Source organism: Chenopodium quinoa, unplaced genomic scaffold (genome assembly GCF_001683475.1).
Source record: "Chenopodium quinoa cultivar QQ74 unplaced genomic scaffold, ASM168347v1, whole genome shotgun sequence".
Lineage (NCBI taxonomy): Eukaryota > Viridiplantae > Streptophyta > Magnoliopsida > Caryophyllales > Amaranthaceae > Chenopodium > Chenopodium quinoa.
In genome coordinates this window covers 1,257,165-1,272,366 of record NW_018745281.1, presented here as the reverse complement: position 1 = coordinate 1,272,366, position 15,202 = coordinate 1,257,165, and the positions used below count along the sequence as shown (strand labels likewise).

At 34.1% G+C, this 15,202-nt stretch overlaps 1 protein-coding gene across 1 annotated transcript; it reads left to right on the top strand.

Annotated features, from left to right (window-relative positions):
- Positions 1 to 7,122: 7,122 nt before the first annotated feature.
- On the top strand, positions 7,123 to 13,178 carry LOC110711811. Its single transcript, XM_021890238.1, has 5 exons — positions 7,123 to 7,884; positions 10,282 to 10,394; positions 10,485 to 10,850; positions 10,933 to 11,731; positions 12,432 to 13,178. Exons 1-5 carry the CDS (start codon positions 7,644 to 7,646, stop codon positions 12,506 to 12,508), a joined length of 1,596 nt encoding a protein of 531 aa, XP_021745930.1. The 5' UTR covers positions 7,123 to 7,643; the 3' UTR covers positions 12,509 to 13,178.
- The last annotated feature ends 2,024 nt before the right edge of the window (positions 13,179 to 15,202 follow it).

Genomic DNA, 15,202 nt, shown 5'->3' with positions numbered 1-15,202 from the left:
TTCAATTCAATAAAAATAAGTTGATTTCAGTAAAAAAAAATAAAAAAATAACAATAACCTCAAAGAACAGATATAATAGAGAATCAATAAAGGTAAGTAAAAATAATTTAATTTAAATTCAGCAAAAATAATTACAATTTAGTAAAATAATTTCATTTCAGCAAAAATAAGGAGAAATGAATAGGGTCTTAGTGTTATAGGGGTCACTCGGTCAAATGGTCAATGTTATAGGGGTCTATGTTATTGGGGTTACTTGGTTAGTATAGGTTTTACTCAGTCGGTATTATAAAAGATATTTTGTTCTTTTACAAGCGCCAGCCGCACCTAAAGCGTGCTTATGAAAAAAATATGTAGTAAAAAAATTTGGCAATTATGTGGTATCTATATTTAATACGGAGTATTAAGAACATAATTATGTCATGTGGGAATGTAGTTGTTTGGATTCGTCTTGAGATGAATTTTTAAAAATACTTTTTTTTTTACTGTATAATTTTTAGGAAATTTTCACTTTTGGTACTACTAAAACACCCTTGTTTCACTTTTGCTACCTCTTAAAAATTTTATTTTATTTTGCTACCACCTAAAACCACATATGTTAAAATTACTACCAGTTGACGAAATCTGTTACTATTGCCGTTTGTGGGCCCCACTTCAACCCTGCCTCTCTCTCTCCTCCTTCCCCAGCCACCAATCCCCTTCCGATCCCCTGCCACTCCCCCTCCACCCCATAGCCACTTGGCCCGCATCTCTTCTTCCAACCACACCAGCCCAACCATCCCCCTTGGCGGATCCCCACCCCTTCCCCTCCCCTTTCCCCAACCAACGCAGCAGCCATGAACAAACACAGCAGCAGCAGCCATGAACAAACGCAGCAGCAGCCAGGAACATACTTTCAGCCACCAACGTTGACGCTTGAAAACTCCTAGCCACCGCAACCAGCCAACGCCCTTGAATGCCGCGCAACTAGGAACAAACGCCTTGCCACGGTGCCGCGACGAACAAGAAAACCGAGTCCAAAAATTTGAACAATTTCGAATCAAAATTAGGATTTTCTAGCGGTTTGATGTTCGATTTTAATCCCAAAACAAGATTTTGGTATCAATTTTCAATCTTATTGAATTAATATGATGATTTTCATTCAAAATCAAATTGGGGAAAAAGTTAGGGTTTTTAAAAATTTTAAATCAAACTCTTTGATTTCAAAACGAAAATAACAATTATTTACATGATTTTGCAATTGAAATCTAAAGAAAACAAAGCCCTCAATCAATTTCGATTTTTCGACACAACTTGTCGAATTAGAGGTCGAAATTTTTCGATTTTCCCCCTTGTTTGAATCGACCCCCCCTACAATCATACAATCATCATCATCGTCGTCCGTTTGGGGTGGGGTCGCCGGCGTTCGCCCAAGCGCCGGCCGCCGGCAGGGGGGAGGGTGGCTGACGGGAGGGGGGGCAGTTGAGGGTGGCTGGGGTTTTTTTTTTTTAAAAAAACATTTTAATTTTTTTTTTATTTTTGAATAAACTTAAATTTGAGCGGTAGCAAAAATTAATAATTTTTACTCAAATTTTTATATTGAATAGGTACATGAACAAATACTTGTGGGTGCATTAAAAACAATTAATATTAATGTCAAAGTGTAACCATATAAAAGAAATAAAGGGAGTAGTAAAATTAGTTAAAACTTGAAGCGAGTAATTGATTACTTAGAGTGATGTATATACTAACTCTGTTTCTCATTATGTGTAACAATTGAATTTTTTTATATCTCATAAAAAATACCCAATTGTTGCACATAATATATAACAGAGGTAGTACATTGAGATCAATCCGATAACACAATACTTCGCTATTACACATTTCTTATATATATATATATATATTTTAATTTTTTAATAAGAAAATGTGATCAAATTTAATGTGTGAACTATGTGTAACCCGGGCGATGCACCAGGTTGCTACTTTATTTAATCTTGTGATTATACGTATTTGATATTTATGGTGTCGTTTTTTCTTTTTCTTTTTTTTTTTAATTAGACCTTCTGATTTGCAATTATATACATTTATTTTCATGTTTATAACATTTTGATAATTGGCTTAGATGGTTAAATAATCACCTTTCTTATATGAGGTTGGGTGTTCAAATTTCCTTATCCTCATGTTTTTATATGGTGTAATGTTGGTTGATTGGATGACGTGGCATAACGATTAAGGTTGATTGAGTGGTGATGTGGAATACATAATAAAAGGTTGAGTAGGTGGCGCGGCGCAATGAAAAGGGGTATATGTGGCACATAGACATTTTTAAAAACGCCTTTTAATATTTTAGTATAGATATTATAAAAGTCAAAGTTAACAATGGAGGGAGTAGCCTTGTCATGGACAAAGTTAGCAATGGTGGGCATAGTCCTTGCAAACCAAACAATTAGCCAAACACAAATTAAAGACAAGTCGTGTATGGGCTCGATTATAGAGTAAAGATATGTAATTTTTATTAATTTTGGTATGAAAAGTGAACGTCTTTGTAATGTGCACAAAATTTTCCAATAAACACAGTGTAGCTTATAAATCATTATTCTTATCTGTGCTGAATCAGGTATAAAGTGAGTTCGTTTCTAATTAGTCAACCTGTATGCCAAGTTGTTAGAATTGAAAATTAAATGGACCTATAAATGACTCGATTTGAGAAAGGTGATTAATGAACAATGGGCCGTATGGTAGTTAATATGATTTATGAGTAATGAATAATGGGTCATAGTAAATTGGAGAATTAGAGCTGTTTTAATTAGTTGTTTTTCTTAAATCAAGTTTTTTTTATTATTTTTTTATATATATATACTTTATTTTTTGCATTCCTTATCTTCAACTTTGCTTTCTTAACCTTTTTTCGGAAAATGATGTAAGTGAAAAGGACTCTAAATAACCTACCTATTAAATGTATCAAATAAGCTTTATAAAATGGTTTTTGTGCCAGTTGTATGAAAAAACTTAAGGGTGGGCGTAACCGATTTATATCGGGTGAAAGATTTCAAGAAACAAAACCTCGATTATGATTGTCATATGGTAAAGCAATTACTCCATATTAAGTAGCATACCAATTAAAGTAAGAATGGGGAAGAGCACAAAAGAAATCAAATTTAAATTTTTTTCTATGGATTGGGCTACATACAAAGCTATAGAGTCGGCGGGAGACAAGATATGAGGAAAGAGGCTAGAATAATTTGATGCCCAAATATCAAGTAGAAACATATATTATAGTAATTAATTCATTAATGGGAATTAATGAAAGTTTTTGTAGGTAATAGGCAGGGAAACATAGGGTAAGTATGACAAAGTGTGTTAAAGTTCACAACAAGGTTTTCGAATAGACATTGTAAATATATGAGACACAACAGTATTAATCAAAACATTTGACCAATTGTGGCTATGACTATGTATAGTTAGTTTTGTAAAACCTTTCCTTCTCAAATGTTGTTAGCATGTTGGCGGGGACGTATTTTAGCCATTGTTAAAGTTTCAGCCAAAGCAATTGTTCTATACGTAAAAATTCAATTTTATCTGAACAAATTTGAAAATTAATTATCCATCTATCATCATTGTTAAGTTTTACATGTCACAAGTTACCTTGCAAGGTGTTGAGACAAAAAACTAGCTATTTATTTCCTCATATACACATTCATTTGAGTTTAAGTACTTACTAATTGGTGCAATAAAATCCAATCCAGATCATAAAGTATATAGAAGAACACAATAAAAGGAATATATCAAGTTGGCATTTCACTTTATCACAATGATCCTCAAACCATAGATTGTATCAAGTCATGCGCTCAAAGCCATTTGGTCGCCCAATAAGCTTACATACACCTTCATGTTGCATAAAATTTGTCTTCATGACTTTATGTTGCTATCTCCTACCCAATTTAGCCCTTTTTGCTAATAATACATCATCCATATATGAGACTGATAATGTTTTATGTAGGACTTGCCCACATCTGGGCATTTGGATGGTGTGCTTAACTACAATCAGTGGCAATTTCAGTTTGGATTCAGTGGGTTCACCTGAACCCGTATTTGATTTGGGGAAAATTCATAATTAGAAGAAAAGACAAATATAAGTTAAATACAAAAACAGTTGCTATAAATTAATATGCATGTTCTTGGTTTAGTGGTCAAGCACTGCAAGTGAAATACCTTCAGTAGCTTGTTGGCGCGGGATCAAAACCTGCCAAACCCCTTTCTAATTTTTTAAACAAGTTATTTTTACTGCACGTTTTTAACATTCTTTTTTAACAATTTGTTTTGGCTACATTTTATTTTTATTACCATTATATTGCTTTTACTTTTCATTAAAATCAAAGCATATATAAGTACTTCATATATATTTTTTCACAATCATATTTTTTGTTTAACATTTTATATGCCAGCCTATTGATTTTCTATAATTTTTTTTTTTGCTTCCTTTTCATTAAAATCAAAGCTTAAATTTTATTTTACATGATCATACTTTTTTCGTACACGTATTATATTATATTTATCAATGTATATCAATTAACTATATTATCTTATATATGTTCGATAACTTCGAGCTAACAATCCGAACCCATATGGAAAAAATCCTAGAACCGCCATTGATTACAATCCCATGTATTAATACATATATGTTTATATTTTTTTTTAAAAACTCCTAGACTATGTGTCTCTTAAGGTCTCATTTTGATAAATCTATATATACCTAGGGTATAATAATAATATTAAAAGATGTATAGACTTTTGTTGGTTTTACACGTCTTCATTCATATGTTTGCTTGAGATATTTTGGCACTTTTTATCGTTCATATTTATAATTTTATTGTAATTGGTATACAATTCTAATTTCCATATTACAAATAAAAGAATTATTCAAGGGGACAACGACTCAAATATCTTAAGAAGACAAGTAAATGGAATATAGAAGGTGCTTGATGGTGTGTCGATTGAAGTGTCAAGCACCGACAAGGGAGGGGAGTGAAAGAGCATTCAGTGAACAGGTGGTGGACATTGGTGGAGTTTGGAAAATTCAACAGCAAGTACTAATCATAACCCTCCTATCCAAAAAGCTCCAAATTAGAACATGCTCTAAAACCTGATTTTTGCATTATTAAATAAATGTCTTTTGGGGTTTCACTCATTAAAATTTGTATTCAAAGGGTTTAAAAGTCCATTGCATATTTCAAGGGCAATACAAGTTACAAATGTCGAGGGTGGGGAAATTTGAACCCTCCAATTCAAAGTACAGAACCCCTTAATCTTAACCTCTAGGCTAAGACTTCATTTGTTCCGTTGCCTTTGATATAACTACATATGCTTAATTAATTAATTTTTTTTTTGTTTGTTTTTTTTTTTTTGAAAGATGCTTAAAATGTGTTAATAACATTAAAATAATAGCTTTATTACATTAAAAAAAATAAAAATAAATAGAAGTCGACTCGAAATGGAGTTTTTGGCTTTCACTTGCTTTCATTCATTTATCAATTGTTTGAGATATTTTGGTCCTTTATATCAATCATTTCTATTAAATTCATTATAATTGGTGTACAAGTCTATTTTATCTAGAAGAATAATTTTTACTAATCTCAATATGATAAAAGAATATAAAAGGCTAAAACTCAACTATCTTAAAGAGACAAATAAATGGAGATTGAAAGACGCTTGATGTGTCCATTGGAGTGTCATGCATTGCCGAGGGAACGAGGAGAGTGAAGGAGCATCTAGTAGTTAGTGCCTAGTGGTGAGGTGGTGGACATTGGTGGAGTTTGGAGCAAGTTAACAACAATTACTCATAATAGTTCTCCCATTCAAATGCACCAAATTAGAGCGTACTCTTTAATCTGACTTTTACATCCTCATCTTGAAATTTAAATCCATTTAGACTTGACAAATGAAGCATTAAGTTAAGTGGGCAATATATCTATAATTCTATATTAATATTTTATACCAAGAAAGTTTGCTATTATATGTCACTCTCATTTTATCACAATTATTTTTTTATTTAAAATATCATGTGTTCTTTTCTCTTTATCTATTTCTTTATCTATTTTCCCCATATATTTCCCTTTCTCCCATCATTAACGCCATCCTTCATCAACTTTTTACATTTTCTAAACAATTATTTCTCATTAGTTTCCCCTCTTAATTTCAATTCAACAACTTTCATATTGTACTAGTATTTCAAAGTTTCCACTTCTCATCCTTACTCCCCTTTATTACATAAACAAATCAATTTTTAAAAAACTAACGAAAATCCGTGCTTTGCATGAGCTTCACACATGAGCTTAAAATTAGTTGCTTCACGTTTATCATCCTTCGCTACATCAAAAACGTGTTGGAAATTGAACAAATTGTGGGCCGAGAGATAGAAACAGCTTCATTCTACCGTATTGGACATGTGTCTTCACAAATTATGTATTCTGTTAGAATTTGATAAGCGCAACCCACAAACACGTAAAATGACCCACCATATAAACTTGCCAATAAACAGCGCATTAAGTTGTTTGGGTATATATATATAGTAACATCTCCAAAATTGGCTAACTCCAAACTTTTCACCGTACCCATGGTAAAAATTCTCAAGATTTTAAGTCTTTTAATAGTTTGTGATTTCATTGAGAACTTGTCATCTTTAAAAATAATCCAAGTCAGGACATCCCGTAAAATAAAATCTTTCATAAAAAGATATATCCATGACCATAGCAATCTCATTAATTAAACCGACAATCGTAACTGTGTATCCCCAATTTCAGTCATCTCTCACTTTAATTTAACTCGGAAAACAAGCCTGATTAATAAATCTAAAAGTCTCCCGATTAGACATTGCCAAACTTCAAAACTTCCTTGACTTAAAAAACAAAAAAAGTTATGTAGTACAAATTTAAATTTGCCCAACCTTTCATCAAAGAACCCCAAAATTAGTCAAATAAATTAACTAAAATTAATAAAAAGGACTCCACTAAGACTAGGGGGTGGCCCATTTTAATTAGGAAACTACAAATCTTATAGGCCACTTCTACTCTACTCACTTCTCTTTAGCTTCCTTTTTCCATTATCCCTTTCTTTTAATTAATCATTTTCTCTCTCTAATTAACATGATCAAGTGTCCTTAACTAGTGCTTTAATTTTTAATTAAGTTATTAATTAAATAATTAAGCACCTCATCACCACCACTACCCTCCATGACTGTGACCCTGTACTTTCTTCAACAATTTTTCTGAAAAAAATTAAAAATTTTGAAGGGAAAAAACCCCACAAACAGTTAAAAGCAGATTGATAAACCAACCAATTTCTTCCCAATTTTGTGTTGATTATTTATTATTAGTACATCCAAAAAAGCTAAAAAATTTTGCAGCAAGTTTACTCAATTTTAAATTTATTTTTTTTTTCTTGGCACAACTATCCATCCACCATAACCCTAAAACTTACTCTTTCTATTTCTCATCATCTTCTGTATTTATTTAATTTTCTCTCTCCTCAAATCTTTGAATTTCATCCACAATTCTCTCTCTGAAAAGGGTAAATTGAAATGGGTTTTTTGAGCTCCGAATTCAAACCACCCAACTGGGTATGGAAGTGAAGAAGAAAAAACCCACATTTTTGTTGTTGTTCTGCAAATGGGGAAGTCTGAAGAAAATGATGAATTTTCTCTCTCCTCAGCTGCTGTTAATGGTGAAGGAATTTCTGGGTCTAATGCAGAAAGAGGAGAGTGTAGTTTAATTTGTAGGGTTTTTAAGCTCAGGTGTATTTTAGCACTTTTGCTTGGGATTTCAGTTTTTCTTTCTGCTGTTTTTTGGTTGCCCCCCTTCTTAAATTTCGCAGATCGAAGTGATTTAGATCTAGATCCACGGTATCGAGGTTAGTTTTTGCTCATATTTTGATTTATAATTTCTGGGTTTTGCATTTTTTTGTTGATTTTGATTGAAGTAGTATTACAGATTAAGTTAGTAAGTAGTAGATTATGTTTGATTTTTGATGAATTGATTGTAATTTAGGTAATTGAGGTATGCTGTTTATTGGGTTTTTAGTGTTAATTAATGGGACCCTTTTTTGATCGTATTTTGATACTTTGTTTTTCCCTTAAAATTGTCGGTGGCCGTGTAATTTGCATTAATTATGTTGCCTTTTAGGTTGGATCATGAGATTTTTGTTTCCCTGGGAGTAGCTTTGTGATGTTAGAGTAGGTTAATGAATTAATTTTACCTTGATTGGTTATTGTAATCTTGTTTTGGATATAATTGAGGATATTTATATCTCATGATGATTGGATGAAAGCAATCACACTGATTGACTGAGAATTGAGGTTTTTTTGGTTGTGCCGCGTCAGTGTGGAGGATGGTCATTTAGTTGCAAAGTGTTGCTCGCGAGTCGTGATGTATGGAATTCGTGTTGTTTGGATATATTCTCGAAGAATTCGGTGAGGGAATTGTTTAGGAAGAACATATGTTAATGTGTGTACGAGGATTACAATGGGAGGGGGTCTGCATATCTAATTGTCTATTGCAAAAGAAGGATTGCCGCATTGGGTTGGTTTTGGTGGACTGAAGCTAGTGAAGCATGAAGAATGACAGTATGCATTGTACAATGCCCCTTTAGTCTGTCTCAGCACTTATACTTGAGTGCTTGAGATTTGCTAAGCCGGTGACTAATCACTGCCACAGTATCATCCTAGTGGACTTGTTCTTTTTTCCTGTTCTTCTCATGCTACATATGTTATGCAGTCTATGGCACAAGATTTCTAACAGAATACAGATAGAGAAAGGACTCAATGGAGCATGAGAACTTGTACAGCTTGAAAAGTGGAGTGGGCATGCTAAACTTTGTTTTTTTTAGCTGTTCTCTTACAGTCTTACCATGTAGAGTTACAATTCTTGCCTTGGTGAGCTGGTCCATGTTTTACTATAGAGTACAAGTTATTTGATACATAAGCATGTCATGAAGATAGTGAGAGGATCGCTATTAACTAACACAGAAGTCTGAGCATTTTCTCGGGTGCTCTACTGGTCTGCTAGAGAAATTACTTAATCTGCTGAAGTCCAGAATGGATTCCCAAAGATGTCATGATATTTGAATGATATGTTGGAGGGTGGACTATTAGTGTATTTACTCTGTGCTTGAGAGTAGTGTATTAATGTACTGATTTATTTATCAACCATAACTCGATGGGCAATGGTTGCTTCAGATAAAGGCAATTGGCCAATACTTCCATGTATCTGTGTAAGCTTAGTAGGAATATAAGGTTTCATTGATTTTTTTTTTAAAGCTTTTAGGATCAAGATGCTGGATTTTAGGAGAAAATGTAGTATATAACCTAAGTGAGCAAAAATGGTGTATTTTTTTCTAGTACAACCGAACTAGTTTAGCCTGCTTCTCAATCTATGCTTTCCTTGGTATTTGCACTAGTATTGGCGTCCTTTTTGCCTCCTCTTACATGCATAACATCATTGTGAAATCATCCAACTGACATTTTACATGCTGTACCTCTAATTTCTGCATCATAGTTTTTAAAAAATTTTATTTATGGAATGTCAAAAGCATCCATTTCATTATTATCAATTCAGGGGCGTATTAAAATAACAATGCTTTAGAGTGTCAGTTGTAGTCTCAGCGACTCAGCCTATGGTCTAGGTCAGAGCCAGTGATCCTTTTCACGGCTTTCTGGGATAATTACTCTATAAAGATGCAGTGGTAATAGACATTGGGAGGGGGCAAGCATGGTGGAGCATCTTTTTTGAAGTGAAAGTTGGGCCTTTTTGGGATAGCTGATTATGCATGTTCAAGGGTCATTACGGATCATCCTGGATTTAGTTTTGGCTCGTGCTGAATTATGATGTCCAGTTAATATATATCTTTACAAGTTACTGTTGTGTGGATTCAATATCCGCCAAATTTTATGCTATTTACATTTGAACTTATTTTTAGTTTATCTGCCAATGCTGATAAGGCTAAGAATGATATAACTATTTGTGAATGCTGTTATATCCTCACGAATATGATGCTAGTATAGGCCGTATAGCATGATTATGATATGCATAATTAGCTGTCTTTACTTGTTCTCGACTATCGTTCTGCTTATGTGCACAATTGGTTATTTGTTTCATGGAAAGCCACATCTGAAAAGAAATCATTATGAAGTGTGAGCAATTATGTTTAGTTATGAATTTTATGACTAAACTCTTTGATCTTATAATTTGTTTTATCATTTGGAATTTCCTAAACATAATTACTAATTACTAAAAAAAAATTGATGTCTAGGTCATACAATTGTTGCAAGTTTTAGATTAAAAAGGCCAGTTTCATTTGTGGAAGACAATATTGAAGAGCTCGAAGGAGGGATCTACGAGGATTTTGGAGCTGCTAATGCAAAAGTATAATCTATAACCGCTCCCATTCTTCTGCATCCTTAGTTTTGTCATATTTCAGTCTTACTGATATTTGTTTTGTTGACTGATGATTAGGTGGCCATCTTATCAAAGGAAAGTTCTGGATTAAATTCTACAGATATCGTGTTTGCGATTGATCCAGTGTCCAAAAATTCTATTTCTTCAGCCCAACTGAGTTTAATTCGAGCAAATTTTGTATCTTTGGTGATACGACAATTCGACTTTGAGTTGATCCCATCTTTGTCTGGAGAGTCATCTTTCTTTGAGGTGCTGAAGTTTCCTGGTGGAATTACTATTAGTCCTCCCCAAATCGCATATCCGCTGCAGAAAGTTCAGATTCTTTTTAACTTCACTTTAAACAACTCTATTCTCCAAATACAAGAAAATTTTGAGGTGCTGAGGAACCAACTTAAATATGGGTTACATTTGACTGGTAATGAGGTAAGTGTGTCGCTTTTTACTTTCATCAAAAGAATATGCTTAATTTGAGACTACTTATTCTATTATATTTTATTTGGTGCAGAACTTGTACATTCGCCTGACAAATTCTAGAGGTTCCACTGTGGCTCCTCCTGCTACTGTTCAGACATCTGTTGTGCTGAAGGTCGGAGTTCCCTCTCAGCCGAGGCTGAAGCAGCTGGCTCAAACCATAAGAGATTCTCCTGCTAGAAATCTCGGTCTTAATAACACTGTCTTCGGTAAAGTCAAACAAGTTAGCCTTTCTTCAGTACTTCAACATTCTTTAAGTGGTGATGCTCCTAGCCCAACACCTGCTCCTACTCCTGCTCCTCTTCCTCACCACCACCACCACCATCACCACCACCATCACTATCACCACCACCATCATAACGACCATGATTATTTACCTCCTACTAGTGCGCCCTCTTTTTCACCTGTGGAAGCTCCTCAACCTGTAAAGAGTGCTCCTCCGCCACAGAGAAGTGCTCCCTCACCTGTGAGACATCGCCGAGCTTTTCCATCTTTTGCCCCTGCACCTGCTAGAAGCTATCAGGCAAGCCCTCCAGGTGCCCATCCGCCTTTTAGAAGCTATCCAGCAGACCCCCCAGGCTGCAGGTTTAGATTCAGGAGTAGGCATTTCCCAAAAAGCCCTCAACAATCTCCTAGGGCACCTAGAATGCCTCCTCGCAGTTATGTTGCTGCCACACCACATCCACAAGCTAAGCCACCAACTCCCGTTGCACATCGGATTTCACCATCTAGTCCTTTGCCAAATGTTATATATGCTCGTGTTCATCCCCCATCAGCAAGTGAAATGGACCCAGGGCCTCCAGACAAGATGCCATCAATCACACCTTCTCCATGTAAGTAATATAATTTGAAGTTTTGTTCTTTGCTTCATCTTTACAATTTCCTCTTCATGGTGCAGTGAGGATAAATTTTGATATAATGCTTCAGTACTGAAAAGTTATCTGGCTTCTGTTCTGCTTATTATGGTCCTGATGCAAATATAACTATCGCATTGCAACTTTTCAATGTAGGCAGGATGGCTAGATTTATTAAAAAAATAAATAAAAAAAATAAATCATCAATTTCATGGGAAGAAGTCGCCTGGAATTGCATTGTTTTAGGGTTATTCTTCAAGAACTTTCCAGGGCTCTGTTCTCACTAGCTTATTTTGCTGAAACTTTGCTCAACTGAACTTGGCTTGTTTCACAATTGACTTATACTTATTTTTCAACTGACTTATAGCTTATTTTTGCTGAACCTGACTGTTTTACTGCAGAGTACAACTTATTTATATAGGCTGAGGAGAACAGAGCCTTAGCTATTGACTAATTTTGTGACACCCAATTGGGATTAGTGAAAACTTGTTGCATGCTCCACTTTAGAGTTGGGCATTGCCCATTAGTTTCATCTTCTATGAGCAGGCAACACAGACCTGTTTGATTTCTTTTGCATACAAGCGGAGTCTATTTTTTGTTATTGTCTATATCTATTTCACATGTAAAGTTTTCTTGTCTGATTAACTGGTTGATTTTGGTGGTCTTGTTGTATTTGCAGCTTCTGGAGATCATATTACAGCTTTTTCTTGGGTAATCTCACTGTTAGTAGCTCTTTTACTGCATAACTGTTGGTAGAATGTGCGATTCCCTCGTCTAGGTGAGTTCTACTCCACGGCATCTAATGGACTTGTTTGTATCATCCAAAATTGAAGAAAGAAAACATCCTAAGCTGGCGGAAACTTGTAAAGTGGGAGCAATGCAAAGATGGCATTCTCCACAGTTGCTTGAGTGAATATACGGTGTTGTTTTTGTACATGTAAATATACAATTGAAACAAAATTCGAGTGGCGGGATGCATTCTCAGGTCAAAGTCCACAAAAGTGGCAGGCCACCTTAATGAGAATGCCATAGCCACTTGTTTGTGTAATGAACTCTCTTCTGCAGAAGTGTAAGGCCAAAGTCAAGAATTTATCATCCAATACATTTTTGCCCTTAAAAGTCTCGGCATCGAAGGCATGCCATGAGTCTTTTTCGTTATATCCGTTGCATTAGGAAACAATAACATTACGGGTTAAATGTTATTACCATATTCGACATCTCAACAACTTTGATCTTCCAGAATTCTACTGGACCCTAATGGTAGGCTGTCTACTGTCTAGATTTGGTATGTGAAGTTGATTAGTACACTTCCTGAAAGCGACACGATATAATTGCCTTATTATTGTATTTTATATCTAGATTTGCTCTGGATTATGATGTATGTTGTAATAGTTTCACGGTGTTGATGGGAAGTAGCTGTTTGCTTGTTGTTTGAGTTTTAGGTTGAGCAGGAATGACTCGCCCAATTTGAGCATCTTTCAGTTTTCACATGTTGGTGACCAACTGGCTTTGCGTATACTTGGAAACCTTAAATAAAGAAATTGGTTGTTCTGACAATCTGACACTACCTATGTTATATTTTAACAATTTATCAAAAAACATATATTCTATTTTCACAAACATAATTTTAATACTATTAAAAGATTTCTATCTTCCTTCAAAAAAAAAAAGGAAAGATTTCTATCTTTACAAGTTTCCATCTTTTTCTGACGGTAAAACAATGCCTTTTATCTTTCAATGTGAAAAGAGGATAGATTAGATTTAGAAGGGCTTTTGAACTTTTGGAGAGAGTTTGTTTCCTTAATTGTAATTGCCAATTTTAGTTGGTGAAAGTATGGTTTGTTCTTAGTAATGTTGTAAAAATTTATTCCATGTGTCTTAATCAACCATCTTTTAGACGAATTTTAGTCTTTTGAGCTGTTGTATATGTTACTTAGACTTGAGTACTTGTATTAGAAAAAAAATAAAATTATTTAAGCATATTGAAATTAGGGTAGCAATTCACTCCTTCCATTTTATAAGGTTTTATAACACCAACAATGAAGCCTTGATTCTGATGATGTGGTCAGGTACGTGATCTAAGGTTTTATCTCTAGTACTTCCTCCGTTTCTTCATAGTTGCAACACACACTTTATCATGGTATTTAAGAAAAGGGGACCTTACATGATATTATACACTTAAAATGGGATTAAGAGGCTGTTAGGAGCAAAATCAAGTGGGGCATGAGATGTAAATAAAGGTAATAGTACAATTTTGACCATATAAAAACCTTCCTTTTATAGTGTGTTGCAACTATTGTAATACTACCTCCGTTTCATATTATTTGCAACAATTTGACATAAAGTGTAAGTGGAAAGTGTATAATCGTTGCAAATAATATAAAACGAAGGTAGTATTTCCATTTTAGGGAAAGTGTTGCAAATATAAAGAAATTAAACAGGGGAAGTAATAGATTAATCCTCACCATGATCTCTCTCCATTCCCTCCTCTCAAGTGTTATGTGAACCTATCACTTCATTTCTATGTTCATGTTTGTCAACACAACAATTCGACCATCATAATTTTATTTTATTCTAAAGTATACTTGTATTACAATATAAAAAGTCTATAGTGTATGACTTCTAAGTAACATATCATAAAACATGTTAGTTATCTTCATTGATGAAAGTTTTAGTAGGTGGTTCTTAGTAATGTATATGAGATTAAAATTCAACTTTAACACTTGCTTTGTGATTGTCTCAACAACATAAATAAATAAATAAATAAATTAATTAATTTCGACTATATGTTCTCAAATAGATCATACATGATTAAATAACTAACACGAAAATATTGATAATTTCAATATAATTCACGTATTTGTGTTACAAATTTATGAAGCATTGCGTTCAGATATTAGGATTACTTTTCACACTTTCTAGTTTTTTAATACATGCAACAAGTGGACTTTAATAATACATTAAAAGTCAACTTGTTACATGTATTGAGAAATTATAAAGATCCAAGAGGAAAAAAAGTGGATGTCGTATGCCTCAAATATTTGAGATGAGCTAATGAAAACATAGATTATTGTAAAAATTAATTAAAAAAAAAATAGTGTTCACGTGTAATTTGGATTTTGATTAAGATCACACATTGATCATAATATCTTGTGGGTTGACCATAATTTAGTGAAATATGGATCATGGACTAGAAGTACAAGTCAATCAGTTATATCACGGGCCTTGACCTTATTTTGTAAATTGGCTTCTTCTTCATCACATGAAATGCTTGACCTAATATGGGCCCAACACCCCTCTAAAAAGGATAAGTCATACAGATAGCCAGATAGGCTTGTGGAGGGGGTGGCAACGGAGGTATCGATGTGCCTTGGTGGTCATGGACGAGGTGGATGTGGCGGGGGGTTGGGCTAAGACGTGAGGGGTGATTGCACGTCTAAGTAAGATATA

Coding starts and splice junctions, on each gene's coding strand:
- LOC110711811 (XM_021890238.1), top strand. CDS start 7,644: ATGGGGAAGTCTGAAGAAAATGATGAATTTTCTCTCTCCTCAGCTGCT. Junction 10,851..10,932: donor TACATTTGACTGGTAATGAG/GTAAGTGTGTCG, acceptor TATTTGGTGCAG/AACTTGTACATTCGCCTGAC. Junction 11,732..12,431: donor ATCAATCACACCTTCTCCAT/GTAAGTAATATA, acceptor TTGTATTTGCAG/CTTCTGGAGATCATATTACA.